Source organism: Ictidomys tridecemlineatus, chromosome 4 (genome assembly GCF_052094955.1).
Source record: "Ictidomys tridecemlineatus isolate mIctTri1 chromosome 4, mIctTri1.hap1, whole genome shotgun sequence".
Taxonomy (NCBI): Eukaryota; Metazoa; Chordata; class Mammalia; order Rodentia; family Sciuridae; genus Ictidomys; species Ictidomys tridecemlineatus.
The window spans coordinates 186,962,178-186,981,132 of NC_135480.1; the positions used below are offsets into that span (position 1 = coordinate 186,962,178).

An 18,955-nucleotide genomic window follows, 5' to 3' on the forward strand; every position below is an offset into this window, starting at 1 on the left:
ACCCATCAAGCCTTTCCAGGAGCTACCATCTATGTGCAGCCCAGGGTCTGTGCTGCAAAGCCCAGAGGAAAAAAACGTGTGACAGTCTTCAAAGTCTCAATTATTTTTTCTGATTTCCTTGCTGCAAATGTACTGCTATAAAATGCTCCCTATTCCTATTGGGAAGGGGCTTAGGAGAAAGATTTATGGTGGCCGCATCAACCCTGAAGAACACCTGCCCCCAAGAAGAGGAGGGAGACTCCAGCTTGGTGGGATTGTTATTATTACCCCCACCCAAGAGTACCACGTGGCAAACCCCTCTCCCACTCTGGGGACCACATCAGGGTTCACTTTCTTCTCTGCTACCACATCGGCTTGTTGATTACATAACAGTCTCTCCTCCAGGCTTACACAGAGGCTTAGATACCCTCCACTAGGCAACTGATCATGACATACTCCAAGGGACTACTTGTCTCTGTGTCCCCCACCAGAAATGTGGCAGGCAGGGGCAATGTCTGCAACTACAAAGCATGGCCTTAGGTAAGTTCGAAGTCAAAGTGGGAAAGTGCTTTTTCCTACTGTGTGTGTGTGTGTGTGTGTGTGTGTGTGTGTGTGTATGCGTGCACGTGCACACGCGCACGCCATGAACAGCATGAAACCAGAACAGTTCAGTGGAATGTGCTGGGTTTTGGAATGAGACCAAATGGAATGAGTTCTGGCATTGTCCTTATTTTAACCTTTACTAGGTTCCTAATGTCTCTGAGTTGCAAATTCGTCACCTGTACAATGGGTCAGCTTTACAGATCAGTCATGAATGTTAAATAAGAGTTATACAGAGCCCTTAATTCAATGCCTGGTTCAGGGTGGAGCTCAGTAAACAGCAGCTACCAGGACCAGGCAGTGTGAAAGCTGGAGGGGCATGGAGGCCAGAGCCCTTGGCATTGGAGAAGCAAGCTCTGACATGCAAATTAGACTCCCAGCCCCTGCTCTGAGGTGCACCAAAGTGAGAGCCACAGAGTGGGGACCCTGGATGGCCTTCCCTTCTAACAAGGAAAAGGAAACATGAGGTCCCAGCTCCGATTGCTAAAAATAGATGATGCCAACAGGCTTTGACGGTTGCTTCAAGGCTGGGCAGGGCACTATGGAAACCAGGCCTGGCTCTTTCAGGGAGCTGGAGGTATAAGCTGGGTATACAGACAGCTGTGCCAAAAGCCCTGCCACTACCTGCTGGTCCTCATGTCAGGGGCTACACGAGGGTGTATATATAGGAAAGAGCCTCAATTGTGGGGCAGTAAGCCAAGGGCCAAGTGAACCGTTTCCTTTTGTGTTCCCATCTGTTAGTCTGCTTTCCCCAGATACATCTCTATGACATCCAGTCACCTCCCAGGCCCTGTGAAATGGATGTCACCCCATCGGCCATCTCAGCAGATTCTCCCAAAGGGGTCTTGTTTAAATGTGCTGCCATTTCTCCCCTACACAGCACAGGCTCACACGTCCCAGCTACCATACCCTTCTCAGTGTGCCCACCCGTGAGGACCCTGGCCCCTAGCAGCCTGCCCAGCTAGGGAGAGGAGATTTCTATGGTCTGGGTGTGGTTTGTCTCTCCAAGGTTCAGGTGATGGAAGCCTGGTCCCTAGTGTGGTGGGGTTGAGGTGGTGGGACCCTTAAGAGGTGGGGCCTAGGGCTGGGGGTGTGGCTCAGTGGTAGAGTGCTCACTTAGCACCTGTGAGGCCCTGGGTTCGATTCTCAGCACCACATAAAAAACAAATAAATAAAATAAGAGGTGGGGCCTATGGCTAGTGCCTGCCTGGTAAGAATGGGTTAGGTCTCTCCAGACTGGATTAATTCTTAAAGACTGGGTTATTGTAAAGCAAAGTTACCCCATGCACATGGCTCCTTCTGCATATAGTCATTTCCCTTCCTGCTTCTCCGTCATGTTGTGATATAGTCAGAAGGCCCTCACCAGAGGCCAACCAGATGGGGCCACCAAATCCTGGTCTTTCAGCTACTAAAACTGTGAGTTAAATAGACTTTTTTTCTCCCTTGCAGTATTTGGGATTGAGCTCAGGACACTCTACCACTGAGCCATATCCCTAGCCCAGCCCTTTTTATTTTGAGACACGGTCTTGTTAAATTACCCAAGCTGGCTTCAAACTTGCAATCCTTCTGCCTCAGTCCCAAGTCAATGGATTACAGGTGTGCACCACCACATCCAGCTAAGTAGACTTCTTTAGAAAGTACTCAGCCTCAGGTATTTTATTATAGCAACACAAAATATACTAAGAAACCCATACTATAAATCTATTCTCATCCATTAACCCACTGTGGGCTCCTCAATTTCTCTGTGAAATAGGTGTGACTCCACTTTACAGATAGGCACAGACTCAAGCGCACAGTGCACCAGAATGAACACATACAAGTGAAATCACAAAACCTGGGTCTGAGTCCAAGCTGTACCAGTTACTAAGTGACTTGCCAGGGTCTAATGGCTTTGGTTTCACTATCCAGAAGATGTAAAGGTTTGACAAATGCCTCTCCCAAGGTCCCTTCCGGGGCTAAAGTAGAAGGTACCAGTTTGCTTGCCTTGTTCCTAGGAGTCACCAAGTTAAGAAAAGGAAGTCCTAAGCTTTAGGACCTGGTCATGAAGTTTTGTTTATATACTCAAATAAGAAACCTGAGGCCAGGGAGCAAACCACCACAGAAGGCAAATAAACTCCAGGTTTACATAGAGGAAAACACTCTAGGAGCTGGGGACATGCTTCATGAATGGGGGACAGCTGAGATGGCTTGAAGATGGCGAGAGGGCATTCCAGGGAGGGGGGACAGCTCATGCCACACACAGAGAGAAGGGTGGACCGCCAGGATGTGGCTGAGAAGCTGAAGGACGACAGGAAGGGTCCTGGCAGCTGCTCCTGCACCCTCTTGCCTGCCGCTGCAAGAGAGCAAGACGCTGGAGAGGCTTCAAAACCTGGGAAGGATGCTTGAGTCCCGCGGGGAACATCCCTCCTGACGCACAGTGACAGCACACTAGCAGAGGTTCACAGCAAAGTCTTTGGCCATGGAGTCACATCCGCAGCTTTGGGAAGCTGAGCGGATGAAGAGGGGTTATCTGGTGATGGGACATGCATCCAAGATAACAGGCACTGGCTCAAATAACAGTGGTACCTTCTCCTCCCCAACTAGAGGGGCAAGTGCACCTGCTCCACCCCCCTCAGACTCCAGAGTCACTGACCCCGAGAACCAGGAAAGCTCTTAGAAAACAGGTCTAAGAACCCCCACTTCACAGATGAGGTAACTGAGGCTAAGGGAGAAAAGGTGGCCTATCTAAGCCCACCAGATGGGTCAGCAGCAGAGCCAGGAACAGGGTCCAGACCTAACTCCTGAGCCAGGGCTAGAGATTCTCTGAAGCCACAGACAGCACATGCTTTATGACACACAGAAGGCAGAATGGAGAGGCGGCTCAGGGAGGAGGCTGAAGGGGCCCAATGCTGGGACAGCTGGAGGACACTGAGCAGAGAGAGAACTCTGATTGTGGCGCTCAGGAAGCAGCTGGAAATGGGACCGTGGCAGCAGGTACAGAGAGAAAGCGCAGGAATAGACAGACTCTTTTCTCTTGAGATAGGATGGAGAGAAAGAGAAACTTGGAGGTACAGGGCAAGAAAAGAGGAGGTGAGGACAGCGGCTGGACAGACTTGGTGGGGACTAGAGGAGCTGTGAAGGGCTGGGGTGTGGCTCAGTGGAAGAACTTCCCTAGAAAGGGAACTGCGGGCACCTGGCATCCCGTGGGGAGCTGGCAAGGCTCGAAGCACCGGTCCAGGGCTTGGACTTTGCTGAACTTGTCATCTCTGCTGATGCCAAAAGGCACAGCAGTGACTCTCCGGCACCACTTGGCAGCCCAGGAGAAGCCACGGAGAAAACAGATGGGCCTGCGTGCGAAGGGGCGGCCAGGGAGCAGACACGGGGGCAGGGGAACCGAGGGCTAAGGGAGGACACGGTGAGACAGCTGAGGATCGGCTCAGCAGGGAGGAAGGTTAAGGCAGGAGGGGGCTGGGAAATGGGAATAAGACAGGAAGGGCCCCTTAAAGCCAAGACCAGAAGGAGAGGGGCCAGAAAGACGGAATCGAGAGACAAAACTATGAAATGGGGAATGGCAGAATTCTGGATCTGGGAGTGATAACAGTCCCCAAAAGAAATCTGAGTCAGATTTGCTTAAATGAAAGGAAACAGTCCCCAGAATAGTCAGAAGGGTCAGCAGCTAGAATCCTGAGGTTGCCCAGGGGAAGAAAATAACTGAGACAAAGAGGCCCCAAGGGATGTGGAGGACAGTCCTGAGGCCAGAGGGCAGGGTCCGGGGCTGCTCAACTCCCAGGAAGCAGAACTGAAGGGGAGGCAGAGACAAAAAACAGGGAGGCATCCCCCCAGGGCCACAGTGAGAGTCTCCAACTGAGGGACAGGGAAGGAATCAGGACCATGTGGCCAAGGTGGCAGCAACTGTGGGGTAAGAGCAGACAGGAAGTCCTAAGGTGCAGAGGTGGATGCCCAGGGCACCACCTGGGAGGACCACCAGGGGGCACTACAGCCAGGGGCTTTTCCCTCCAGATTCCACTCTATAGCCCACCCCAGGGCGGGGCATCTCCAGCAGCCCCAATGGCCAGACACCAGTCTGAGCAGCTAACAGCTATCACATGTGGTCCCCCAGAGGTAATGATAAGTGTCTTTTAGGTATGAGAAGCTTCAGGTGTCCAGCTGGAAGGCCTTCCCAGGGACCCCTGCCTCAAGACACTCTGCCTCAGCACCCACTCCTCCTCTTACCCTTCCTCGCTTAACTCTGCCTCCTTTTGTCCCCTCCTATCCTTACACCATCTGTGATCAACACTTTTATCCACAATGCTCAGAATGGGGCCCAGTGCATCACAGGCCCTCAACCAACATTTTTGGATAACTGAGTGAATTATCATTGAAACCCAAATATCTTGTTGGGAAGGGGGACTATGAAGTCATTGCTGCTTTCCAAAGAGTGGTTCTGAGCTCTGTGGAGATCACTCACTGTGAGCAGTTGTGCCTCTGGGAGAGCAAGGGAAGTCTGGGCTGACCCAGTACCCCTCCTGGAGCCTGCAAGATGGTCCTGGTGCAGGGCCACAGCCTGCTCTGACTGGCCCCCAGCCTGGCTGGGCCTCAGCCACCTTCACAAGACCCTCTCCCTACCTAGCCAGGCTGTATAAGATGGTGGGGAGGCCTATCTTGCTGCTTAAAAAATAAAAGCAATACCAATGCAGTATTTTCCATAATATTTCTTCTTCCTCCAACATTCTCTAGAAATGTGTCCACCGTGCATCCCTATGCTCGGAAATGCTTCCTTAATGCATCCTGGGCACCAGTTCTCCTGGTTGTTGGCTGTCTCGGAGTGGGGAGCATCCCACAGCACCGTGCCTGTACTCCACTCAGGCACTATCATAGCTGCCAATGATCCTTACTGGAACAGTGTCACAGCTTTACTCCTATTTTTCTCTACCAATTTCTAGCAACTGTGGATCTGCAATTAGCATCAAAAGCCAATCTGTCCTGAAATGAAATTAAAGCAATACATACTGTGACCTGGGCAGAGTCGAGGAACTGGAGGCCAAAGTAATCTGTTTCCACAAGGTCCAAGTGGTACACGATCTGATCAAACAAATCCTGGCCTTTGGCATGTTTCTGGAAGACAAACAGGTAGATGAAAATTTAAAGTGTGAGAGCCGGATAAGAAACAAAAGGATTTAAAAAAAAACAAAACCCACTTCTCTCTTTTACATTGTATACATGCACACAAGTTTTTACAAATTTAATTATTTTATTCAAGTATAATACAAACTCATACTTAAAGAAATTCAAACATCACATGCTAGAATAAAGGTCAACTATATAAGGGGATAACCATCACTCACCCTCACTAGTCTCTCCTTACAAAAAGGGAGCCATATGGACAAACACCTGTGTGTGATGGTGAGCTCTGTCCATCAGATGCTCCTGATGGGGCTCCAACCCAGAGCAGCAAGACCTGGGCTGTCTCCCATTGCAGGTGACATGAGGAAATCTGCTTAGAATTCTAGATTGGGACTGGCTCTTCCAATATCTCACAGAGCAAGTAACCAAATCCCAGAAAGAACAAAAGATCTCCTGCATATCAAGACCATACAACTAGGACTGAAGCTCAAATTTCAGGTCTATCTCAGGGTTTTGACAGTGTGGCATATAGCTGGGACACAAGCACAAAAAGAGTCGGACCCAGGGTTCAAGTCCCGCATTTATTAGTGGTTGTGCCCTGGGACAAGTCATTTCTCCTTATGCTTCTCTTCCTGCTCTGTAAAGTAGGTCTAGTGGTAGCTGCTCTCCCAGCTTCTCCTTAGGAAGACTAAGGAGATCACAAATGAGAAATCATTCCAAGAAGATTGAAGTCTTGAACAAACAGAAAGTACACATCAGTAATGGCTCCAGCAGAACACAGGCACCCAGCTCAGTAAAAAACTACACCATTGCAAATATGTTTAAATCTAAGCATCAAAGAAAACAACAAAGGAAACACACAGTTTCATACTAGAGAAGCAACTCCTTAATACAAAAACTGGTAAACGAAGAGGAAGAATCCGGCACTGACTCTGCCTAAAATTGCAGCCACGGGCGGCCAGTGGGCACAGAAGTGTATGTACTCCAGGTGGACCACAGCCCTAAACGTGAGAGTTAAACAGTTAAAGCTCTCAGAATAAACACAGGCACCAAGCTTCATGACCTTGGGTTAAGCAATGGTGTTGAGATAAGACACCCAAAGTACAAGCCACAAGAGAAAAAAGAACTGGACATCAAATTGCAAAACTTTTACACTCTGAAAAGATATCAAGATCCCAAGAGCCAAGCACAGTGGTGCACGCCTGTAATCCCAGCCACTAGGGAGGCTGAGGTAGGAAGAGCACAAGTTCAAAGCCAGCCTCAGCAAAGGTGAGGCACTAAGCAACTCAGTGAGACCCTATCTCTCAATAAAATACAAAATAGGGCTGGGGATGTGGCTCATTGTCAAGTGCCTACCCCTGAGTTCAATCCCTGGCACTGAAAAAAAAATTTTTTTTTCTAAGAAACTACAAAGACAACCCAAAATACAATAAAATTTTTGCAAATCATATGCAGTCATTGCTCTATATCTGAGGAAGGACTAGTTCCAGGACCCACTGAGAATATCAAAATCAACAGATGCTTAAGCCCCTTATAGAAATGGTGAAGTACATGCATATAACTTATGCTCATCCTCTTGTATACTTTAAATCATCTCTAGATGACTTATAATACAATGCAAATGCTATGTAAATAGTTGTTATACTGTATTATTTAGGGACTAATAACAAGTAAAGCAGTTTGTACATGTTCAACACAGATGCAATTTTTTAAAAATACTTTTGATCCACAAGTCAGTAAAGTAAATGGATATAGAGAGCGGACCACATCTGCTAGGGACTTTTATCTAGAATACATAAGGAACTATTACAATTCAATAATAAAAGACAAATGCCCAATTGAAAAATGGCCAAAGGGCATGTATAGATAGTTCTCCAAAGATGTACAAATGGCCAAAACACACATGAAAGATGCTCACCATCATCACTCACTAGGGAAATGCAAATCAAACCATAATCAGATGCTGCTTCATACCCACTAGGATTAAAAAGATATTGCAAAACACACTGGAGAAATTGGAATTCTCATAATATTGCTGATGGGAATAAAAACTCATGCAACCACATTGGAAAACAGTCTCATAGTTCCTCAAATGGTTAAACAAGGATTTACCATGTCCCAGTGAGTCTATTCCTAAGCATGCACCCAAGAAATAAAAACATATGTTTGTGAAAAACTTATACGTGAATCTACCTAGCAATATTATTCATCATATCCAAAGGGTTAAGTAGCACCAAATAGTCATCAACTAATGAATAAACAAATGCTACTGCATGTATCTGATAGAATATTTTTTTTGGCCATAAAAAGGAATGACATATGCAACCAATGTGGAGGCACCTAGAAGACACTAGCTTACATGAAAGAAACTAATCACACAGCATCACATATTGTGCGTGTGCCTGTTAAAATGTCCAGAGTAGGCAGATCCATAGAGACAGAAGTTAGGTTAGTGGCTGCTAAAGGCTGGGGGGTTTAGGATGTGCAGCAAAAGGAGTGGCGTTTTGTCAATGAAATGTTCTAAAATTAATTGTGGTGACAGATGCAGAGCTCTGTTAAATGTACCAAAAGCCACTGAATTACATACTTTCGGTGGGTGAACTGTAGGACATGTGAACCTCCATGAAGCTATTTTTAAAAAGCAGATGGGTGGAGTTTTTCTTTACTGAAAAAAGTCCAACAAACGAATAATGAAGGAACAAGAGAAACCGCCCTTTCAACACTCTGCAGCCCCTAATGAAAGGAAGGTTCTGCGCTTGGGCTCCAGTGGCTACTCACTTCCCCGCAGGAGGGTCCCAGCTCCTGTGTACTGCCCGGAGCAGAACACCCACCTGAGTGACCTCTGGCTCCAACTCCTCTCTCCAGGAGACCCAGCCTGGGGAAAGTCCTAGAAACTTCTCAGGGCAAATGATCCAGGTTCTTTCTTCAACAAACAATAGAGGGAAGAGAAGAGATGGAGGGGGAATCCTATAGGTTAAGAAACTTAAAAGGCTTAAAATATATGTGTGTGTGTGTGTGTATTTTTTTTTTTAGTTGTCAATGAACTTTTATTTTATTTATTTATATGCGGTGCTGAGAATCGAACGCAGTGCCTCACACATGCTAGGGGAGCACTCTGCCTCTGAGCCAAACCCCAGCCCCTAGAAGACCTTTTTTAAAGGCGAAATCCAGCTGTCATGTCTTGGATGCACTCTTGAGTGACAAAACTTAATGAACACGGAAGCAATTACAATAAAGTCAGAGTACCGCAGCTCCTGGCAGGAAGGGAGCGCAGAGGGCTCTGGCTAGCAGGAAGCTGTCTCCTGAGCTGAGTAGTGGCATCTGCTTCCTCATAACTCGCTCAGCTACACCTCTGCTTTATTTGCACATCTGTATTTGCATGATACATATAAAAATGCAAGGTTGGGAGTGTAGCTCAGTGGTAGTGTGCTTAGCATGCACGAGGCCCTGGGTTTAACCCCCAGCCCCAGGTAAATAAGTGAATACATAAATAAAAGTAAAATCAGGGGCTGGGGTTGTGGCTCAGCGGTAGAGCTCTCGCCTCACACATGCAAGACCCTGGGTTTGCCCTCAGCACCACATAATGATAAATAAGTGAAATGAAGGTATTGCGTCCAACTACAATGAAAAAAATAAATATTATCAATAAATAAATAGAAGTAAAAACAAATATCAAAACCGTCTGCATGCCTGGATTACTGACTTCAAAGTCCCCTTCCTGGAACTGCTCCTGGAAGGCAGCAATGACACAGAAACACAAGGCTGAAGGTGTGAGAAAATCCTCTAGAGCACAAGCTTAAGGAGAGGGAGAGAGGAGCCAGCCCATTCCCCAGGGACACAGCACGATGGCCTTCAGACACTCCGGAATACTGCTCAGCCATTATGGAAAATAATTACAAAGATGAGACACAAATAAGGAAAATGTACAAGGTTAGGTAAACAGACTCTATAGGCTAGCTGTGATCCCAAGTACGCACAAAGACATGTGTTATGTATTGTGGACTGCCTGAGACAAACAGAAAATCTGTTAAAATATAATTAGCTGTATTAGGGTGGAGAAATTGTGGGTGGTTTTCTTCCCAAGTTTTCCTAAACACAGATCTCCTTGCAGTTGTCAAACAACAATAACAAAAAAAAAATATTTTAAGTCCCCCCTCCCTTTCTTCTTGCCCCTAACAATGGATCCTCTGGGTAGTTTTGCCCTGTGACTCTCCACTGCTGTCAGCCCTAGGAAACACCTGTTACTGTGGCACCAACCTTCATTAGTGGGTCTCCCGGTGGGACTGAACTAGTTAAGAAGAGCTTTATCAGCAGGACATGGCAGGAGGAATTGGGTTTGGAGAAAGCAGGCGCCCTGTGCTCCCAGGTGGACCACCAACTGTGGACTTAAGCAATTCATAATTTCCCCAAATCCTTATCACCAGCCCAGGCTTGTCCTGCAGCTCCTGACACAGTGCCCTGAATATACAGGGCCACAAAACCAAACTGGCCCCGAATCCAACCTGCCCCGCAGCTGGGTCTCTCTATTTGGATTCAGGACCTACCAGGCAGGCACAGGATGACTCCACTCACAGAACACTGGTTGAAAAATCACAGTTCTACTCGTGTACAATGAAAAGAGTCAGCATGAGCTTCTGCCCAGGTCATTCCAAATCTCACTTTTCCAATGTCTTTCTGACATGGCTTGTCATGTCTGAGGAGCTCAGGGTGGAGGTGAGGAAGCAGGTCCCTTCTGCCAGGCCAGACCCTCATTTCCACTGGTCTTGGAAGTGGCAAGGCCCCCCAGTCCGTTAGAAAATACCACCTCTACTCCACACCTGCAGACACTCCCCCACACACACACCCTCAAGTATGCTCCTGGTTCATCCAAATTCTGCTGGAAGAAAGAATTCCCAAGGTCTCCTTCCAGCTCCAAAAAGAATCTGATAGAATCATGAGGGCTGGAATGGAGGGAATCCTCAACACAGGCCCCAGCGGGTTATTGGCTAGGATGAAATTAAGAGAATCAAGGTCATTCTGCACTTGAACCCACTTTTGCCCCTTCTTCCAGTCTATAGGGTGTTCACACTCAACCCTAAGAAGGCTCCAGAGAACTCAGTTCTCCTGCACTGCCGGCCCTGACATCCAGCACCTGGGGCTGAAGCCCAGAAAGCGTTATCTCAAGCTTCACCCAAACAGAATCTCTTCAGGAGCCAGACAAGTGCTCCCTCCTCTGTGCTCCTTGGAGCAGGCTCATGGCCGTATTTTACACAGGATCACCTTCTATGGCTGCTCCCTGGGCTTCTGTATCCTCACTCCTGCTTCAGACTAAGCACCCCGAGGGCAGGGCCCAGCTCCATTCCCGCATCCCCCTCGCACAGTGCCTGGCTGGAACACGGCAGGTGCTCCCTAATGCCTGCTGGCTGCATGGACAGCTGTGTGGATGGACAGCAGGGGTGTGGGTGGTGGGGTCTGGGGCCAAGAAAGACACATTCTGAATGGGTCTTGCTAACGCACTGACAACAGACCCACCATACTCCACGAGCCACAGGCCTCAAAAGAAGAATATACTCATTAAAATATTTTCAGATTAAGTATTCCATGAACGAGAGCCTGGGGAACCACCCTGCGCTTCCAAGGCTGTTTACCTAAACACAATTTTGTTGCTATTATGTCAAGTGCTGTCTAGTAGTTCCGAAAGGCGCTAAGTCAACATGACAAGACTGGAAAGCCGTTGCTTGCTGCCTTACTGTTAACTAGGTCTTTCCCTCTGTGAGGAGCCCGCCCTCCCTTCCTCCCTTCCTCCCTTCCTCCCTTTCCCCCTTCCTCCCTTCCTTCCCAAATGCTTGCCAGGTGCTTATCAAATGCCAACTGCCACTGCAGGGCATGGAGTAGGGGTTACCCAGTCAGAAGCGGGGTGGCTGCCTCCCCCACTGCAGAAGTCCTTGGTGAGCCGCTCGTCCAGATCCACTGCAGACCCAAGCCCACAGGCCACAGCGCCACTCAGCTCCTCACCTTCTGCAGCGCCCTGTACGGAACAGGGGCCTTACCAAGTCAGGGCTGCCACTCTGGAACCCAGCGACACTGCATCTAGTTCCAAATTAACACAGTGAGCTGTCTGTCCCCAAACACAGCAGGCTCCGGCCAGCTCCTCCCTGGAGCTCTTGGCACAGATGTCCCCTCGATTTCCTGCCTCCCATCTCAACACATCAGTTTCCACCAGGACCAGCCACCAGGGGTTTGGGTCGACGTGTCTCTCGGCAGCAGTGCCTTTGGATCTGACATCAGCTGACAAGAACCGAGCTCCTGAACATCGTGTGTAAAATAAAAGTATGTACTTGCCAAAGAAAGCTGGGGTGGGCGGGGGCGGGCAGGCGGCTAGCAGGGAAAGGCACGGATGTTGTGCCATCTTTGCTGGCCAGTCAGCGTCAGAAGTCCCTGTCTTGCTGACTCACTGGTTCTCAGCCGTGTCCATGCCTTAACTGTCCCCCACCCCCCAAATAAATGAACTATGCTGACCTCAGTCAGATAAGATGCTGCGGGCAATCCCCTACTGCAGCCTGACCCACGGGCAGCACTCACAGGTCAAATCAGGTCCTGGAAGAACACAGAAGATAGAAGCTAACCTGTCCAGATCTCATTTAGTCTCAAGAGAATAAGATGTGGGGCATCCAGGGAGATTTGGAAGGTGTGTACTCAACAAGTGTATATATCCCAGTTACAAAGGAAACTGTAAAACTATGACACCCAAGCAGTGAACGTGATTTTCAGAGCTGCTCCTTTCAGGTACATGTGGCCGTCCTCCCTCTGCACGGTCACATCCATTGGATGGCATGTCCCCGTGTGTCCATCTTCAGAAAGGCCTCTCCCTTCATGGTTCAGGCTGTGGCTCATCATCTGACCACAGCAACAGCCCCAAGCGATCCCGCTCCCCTAGTGTCTCCTCCCCGATACCCATCTCCCCTGCATTGCCTAAAGTGGTCTTCACTGCTCTGCTCAAAGGCTTCTATCAAGGAAGGAGGTGCAGGCGCCCTAGCCTGTGTCAGGGACTTTGCATTATCAATACTGCCTAACCTAAAACAGGATGTTACCTCTCCCCCCAGGCTCCATGAAACTGGGAAGCACGCTGTTCTCCAAACACAATGTCCGCTCCACCACACTCAGCAGTCCCACCTCCATGGGTTGATTGGGGCCTTCCTCATTCCGACATTCCCATCCCTGTCCCCGTCCTCAAGCTAAATGCCAGGGTCAACTGCAAGTAACAAACTTCACTTCTCAACATTTTTCTTTCTTTTTTCTTTTCTTTTCTTTCTTTTTTTTTTTTTTTTTGTAGTTGTAGGTGGACAGCATGCCTTTATTTTATTTACTCATTTTTATGCAGTGCTGAGGATCGAACCCAGGGCCTCACACATGCTAGGCAAGCGCTCTACCGCTGAGCCCCACCCAGCCCACTACTCGGCTTCTTGTTGGCAGCACGCTGCGCTAGTCATTTTTGCTCTTCTGCCACCTTTTTTTTTTGAAAAAAAACTGAAACACCGAAGTGAATTAAGGAGTAGCCTCAGTTCGCACCACGACCACCCGTGGTTCAGAAGTTCTGAATCCCAGTTCTGATTCCCCAGTCCAACTCTGTTGGGATTTTCTGTAGCTGGCCAGGCCCTGGGTGTAGGTTCCCAGTACTGCTATCACCTCTTCCAGACTAGAGTCTGCTCCAATGCACCCTAGACCTCTGGTGCTTGGGAAGCCGCACCCCTCTGAGGCCTATCCTTATGGCGAATGAGAATGCTCTGCCTCTTCTGCACAAAATGTTAACCAGTTCTGGTTCTTCAATGCATGAAGCGATCTACCCTGTTAAGAATGTCCTGAGTCCCAGCCTGTTACTCCATCTGTCAGTTCCTGATGCCAGTGTCACAGCACGGGGCCCTGTCAGAGGCAGGTCCGCAGGGGGAACGGTGATGCTGGGGGTATCCTTCTCACTTCACAGGACCTCAGGGCACCTATGTGTTGGTGGCTTCCAGCCCAGTATGACTGCACACAACTCTCCCACATGGGGCTGTGCCCTGGGATTCTCAGGGGGAAGAAATGCTGGGTTGAAATCCCAGTTCTACCACTTTCCTAGCAATGGGACCGTGACCTGAGGCAACCCTGAGTCTCAGCTTCTTTGTCTGAAAAATGGGAATACTTTCACCTGCTCTGACGACCTTACTAAAGTATTATATTAATAAAAAAGCAAGACAGCAAACAAGCATACATTGTAGCCTGGTGTGCTATACCAACGAAGGGATTATTATTACTTCAACCCAAACCTTTTGACTCCCACTGGTCCACAGGAATAACATCACGTAAATTTTTGTCAAATGCTTAGTAAAAATCAAGGTATCTCATTTTATTATAGTAACATGAGGATAATACCATCGTCATCGCCAATATCAAATGATCCCATTTGAACCCAAGGTGATGGGGAGAGAGGGGGGGAAATGGTTGGTAATCATATTGGCCAAATTATGTCGTTATATTGTGTATCATGTGCATTATGGATATGTAACAATAAATCTCGTTAGTATATGCAGATAGAAGGCACCAATTTAAAAAAAAAAAAGTGGGGGAAAAATAAAAGAGAAAAACTGTTAGTCCCGCTTGAGAATTTCTGTAAACCTGTAAATTTCTTCCTCTCCAAGTCCTTGGTGTCCCTGAGTGCAAGTCTGTCTTGGTGGTCCGCAGGGGATCCACCTCAAGGCTTGCTCCAGCCCCTCTAGGGAGTGCGAATTCACAGTTACTCACCATCACTACCCCCACCCCCACCCCCACCGGCTGATCTGCCAGTTTTCCATGAGCCGCCCTAGGAATCTAGTCCTCCATTACAAACACCCACCCCCTAAGTGGCCTCAGGGTCTCTGTCATTGCTATAGTTTGGTTGAAAGTCCCCCAAAGATCCATATACTAAAGGTTTGGACCCCAGGGAGATACTGTTGGGGGTTGCTGCAGACCTGTAGGAGTTGGGACCCACTGAGAGGTCCTTAGGTCTTTGGGGGTGTGCTCTTGAAGGGGATTTTGAGACCCCAGCCTCTCGTCTTTTTTTACTGGCTCACGATGGAAGTGGTTTGCTCTGCCACAGGCCTCTCACCATGATGTTCTACCCTTACACAGGCCCAAAGCAATGGGGGCACCTGATCTTAGACTAGAACCTCCAAAACCATGAGTCAAAATAACCTTTTTTCCTCTTTATAAGGTAACTGCTTCCGGGAATTTTATTATAGTAACATGAGGATAATACCATTGTCGTCGCCAATATGGCTAAGTCATCATAAACACACACACACTATTGACTACAGGACATCATAGACATGGATATCTGAAATCACCACCTAAGTCACCTTGGCATTTTATCATGAACTAGAAATACCCTCTCAGCTATCAGAAAGATTTGATGAGTATAGTGATGCAAGACCACGCAGACACGTCCAGAATCTGCTGGATTTATAAAACCAGCCTGTCCAGCTTATAAATCCCACCTGCCAGTTAACAAGTACTCCCATGTTTATAAGGGTTCTGTGACCCCACTTTACAGAAGAGACTGAGCCCCAGAGAAATCATGTGATAAAATTCATAGTTTCTAAGTGGCAGAAGTAGAATTCAGACCCAAGCTTTAGGGCAGAGGTCTTTCTACCTCATCCTGCTACTCCCCTGGCCCTCCTTCTCACCTCTGGGGCTCTGAGCCCATGTAATGTACCCTGCAAACAAAGAACGTTTCTTATACCCAATTGAAAAAACACACACAAAGAGCCGACTGCGTGCATGATTTTGGCTGTGGCTGGCATACGGGGCTACAGGGTCCAGGGCAGACAGATCTCAGGTGGGGAAGCAATTCCCGCTCCTTCTGGGGAGCAGGGAAGCCACAGCCATGTGGAAAGTAGAGTATTTGCTCACAGACTAACAGAGGAGCCGCACCTCTGTAGTGAGGAGCGTAGCACTGTCTAGGTGGCTCCTGGAAATCCAATTCTGGTAAAACAGCATGTCACTAATTTCCTGACTTGCCCAGCTAACAAGCTCTTAGAAGTCAGATGAAACAAAAAAACGACGACACTTAATTTTGACCAACAAGGAACTAAGAGCCATTTTAAAAGAGAGGGGCTGTCATTTCAGTATGTGAGTCAATGGAAGGAGGCGCTACTGGTCAGTTCCCCAGCCAGCCAGTGTCCTCCTCAGACCCTGAGTGGGGGCCCTCCATGTGCTGCAAAGACCAGAGAGGGAGAGTCCAGAGTTAGCTCTTCCACCATGACTTTACTGACGGGAATCCTGTGGACCTTCTCTTTTCTTTCCTTCCTTCTTCCCTCCCTCCCTCCCTCCTTCCTTCCCTTATTTTGGCAGTCCTGGGGGTGAAACTGTGGCCTCATGCATGCTGGGCAAGTGTCTGCCACTGAGCTACACCCAATCCTTGGCCCTTCTTGACATCGACAGGGCACACCTGGCATCTCCTTAATTTCTGTCTGCTGACACTTCTATCCAAACACAGCTGACTCCTTAGTTGAAGGGACGAGTGTCCTGGTCATTCCTCACAATGCTGAATGAAGTCAAGGATACCTAAAGCTACTCGACTCTGGCTGCCCTGAAAACTGGTCTCACCCAACACTTCAAATAGCATGCTTCCTCCTCTCAGTGAGGAACACCAAAACAGCACATGCTGACAACTCGCACTCTTGGTGACACTTACTATCAGGCACGCTGCCTAATATTCCACCCCCACTGACGGGGCACTGACGAAATACACGGCAAACTCCCTAGCATAAAGGTCCCTTGGACCATTCAGTCCTCCCTCTCACCCACCCCCCATCTTCGAGGAGGGAAAGTTTATTTAGGGCTCACAGTTTCAGAGGTCTCAGTCTATAAATGGCTGGCACCATTGCTCTGGGCTGCAGGTGAGGCAGAACACTGTGGCATAAGGGTGTGGTGGAGGAAAGCAGCTCAGGACATGGTAATCAAGAAGAGACACCAAGTCAGTCCTCTAATTTCCCTGGTGAAAGGGAATGGGGGACAGGAGCTGCACTGAATGACCTTTGGGGTAGTACCTTCCACTCCAGGGGCCTCCGCTTCCATCAAAAGACAAGCAAGGACATGGGGGCTTAACAAGTACTTAAGGTACTAGTGTATTGTCCTTTCTAAAGGGGGTGCTTACAAACATGACCACATATTCTCTGACACCCCTACTGAGAGAGGGTCTCTGTTCTTTACCCTTGGAAGAACTTGGCACAGTTTCAATGAAAATGAACGTGGTGTTGGTGATGTTTTGTGATTTCTGAGATGAGGTGACAGTTCTCTTGGGATGCTTGCTCTGGGGGAAGAGCCAGAGAGCAGCAAAATGTCCACGGACCCTGAGACTGTCATGTTTACGAGGCTGCAAGCAGATGTTCTAGTCTACTGTCACCACTGAGCCAGCCACCCAACCATCCTTGCCAAGATACCAGACAAGTGAGTGTAACATTTGCACCCTATAAACCAGCCTATCATCCAACCGCTGTGTGACCATGAGGAGCAGAAGAATCTTCCAGCTGAGCCCTGCCCCCAAATTCTGGACCAATACAATCCATCCATGTATGATGATAAATGGTGGTTGTCTTAAGCCACTAAGCACCGGGGGAATTTACTATGCAACAAAAGATAACTGGGATGAAAACCACCCATATACACAAACACTTCATGTGTGCATGGCATGTGTGTATGTACATAAAGGATTTCATGTACATAAAGTTTTTTACAACTGGAAAAAAAATGCTTCTTAGGAAACCCCCATTCTGTGATACCAACTTAGATTGGATCAACCTAAGTTGGAAACAAAAGTAGGACAAATAATATGCATTCTTTTTTTAACATTTATGTTTTAGTTGTAGTTGGACACAATATCTTTATTTTATTTTTATGTGGTGCTGAGGATCAACCCAGGGCCTTACACATGCTAGGCAAGCGCTCTACTACTGAGCCACAACCCCAACCCAAACCCAATATATGCATTCTTTAAAAAAAAAAAAAACACCTAGAAATGGGTTGTTTATTTTCTATATGTGATGCTGAGGACTGAACTCTGGGCCTGCACAGCCCTGGCTGATGCTCTACCACTGAGCTACACCCCAGTCCTTAAAACTCCGTTTTTTAAGGCCACTCACTCTGTTTAGGGGAAGTACACTAAATTAAAAATTAATTTATTGAGCCAAAAGGAGCTCAATAAATTGCACTGAAAAGGGGGAGGGACTGTACAGATTAAAACAGACACATATACCAAATGCAACGTGTAGTTTATAAATAGTTTTTTTAAAAATATTTATTTTTTTTTTTAGTTGTAGTTGGACACAATACCTTTATTTTATTTATTTATTTTTATGTGGTGCTGAGGATCGAACCCAGAGCCTCGGATGTGCTAGGTGAGTGCTCTACTTAAAAAAAAATATTTATAAACTACACGTTGCATTTGGTATATGTGTCTGTTTTAATTGTACAGATCCATACCCCCCTTTTCAGTGCTATTTTATTGAGCTCCTCCCCATTTGACGCAGGATTTAAAAATTAAGGTGTACATCAGCCAGGGCTGTAGTCTCAGCATCACATATAGAGAAAACCATTTAAGTTTCTTCTTTAAAATACTCCAGAAATTGAGCTGAGGATGTAGCTCAATGGTACAGTGCTTACCTAGCATGCACAAGACCCTGGTTTCCCCAGTACTGTGAAAAGAAAGAACATAAAATACTCCATTAAATAATAATAAATGGATGTTGTGTATGTGAGGATTTCAGCATATTAGCCTACTTTGTGAATTTGAAATTTTCCATAATAAAAACTTAAAACCTTGTAATGTGCAAAGGAGATGAGAGATAAGATGGTGTCGGCATGTTGCAGTCCAAGCCCTGCCTTGGAGCATCAAGGCTGTGGTTGGGAATCCTCTGTCCCTGGTGACGGTGACAGTGCTGTGGGATGCAGAGGAAATCACTCCAAGCCATTAACAATTTATTTTTCCTCCATATTATTAAAACAGAATATAGTATCCTGACCTCTGCTGGCACCCAGCTCCCCACCCCTCATTCCCCCGCCCAGCCTGTAAGGGGGCTACCCTACCACTTACTCACTCTGGGCTTATTTCATGGACACAGAAAACAGCATCTTTGAATCAAGAAACAAAGCATACACCACAAAGAAAGCTACATTTTTAGCTTTGAACTCACCAAAGTTAACTTCTTACCCAATCTAATCCATGGAAACAATGTCTTTATCCTTGAGAATGTTTCTGAGGGATACAGTGTTAACTTCTGAC

General features: G+C 47.5%; 1 protein-coding gene across 7 annotated transcripts in view; it reads right to left on the minus strand.

The window, feature by feature from the left end:
* The window catches only part of Epb41l4b (erythrocyte membrane protein band 4.1 like 4B), a 132,972-nt gene that overhangs the window by 90,036 nt on the left and 23,981 nt on the right, over positions 1-18,955 (minus strand). For all 7 annotated transcript variants that reach the window (XR_013438213.1, XM_078047926.1, XM_040283816.2 and 4 more), the window contains exon 2: positions 5,569-5,673. Coding sequence is in view for 6 of the 7 variants with exons in the window: in XM_078047926.1 (XP_077904052.1) it covers positions 5,569-5,673 (105 nt within the window). In the remaining variant the exon portion in view is untranslated. The remainder of the gene's footprint in view (positions 1-5,568; positions 5,674-18,955) is intronic.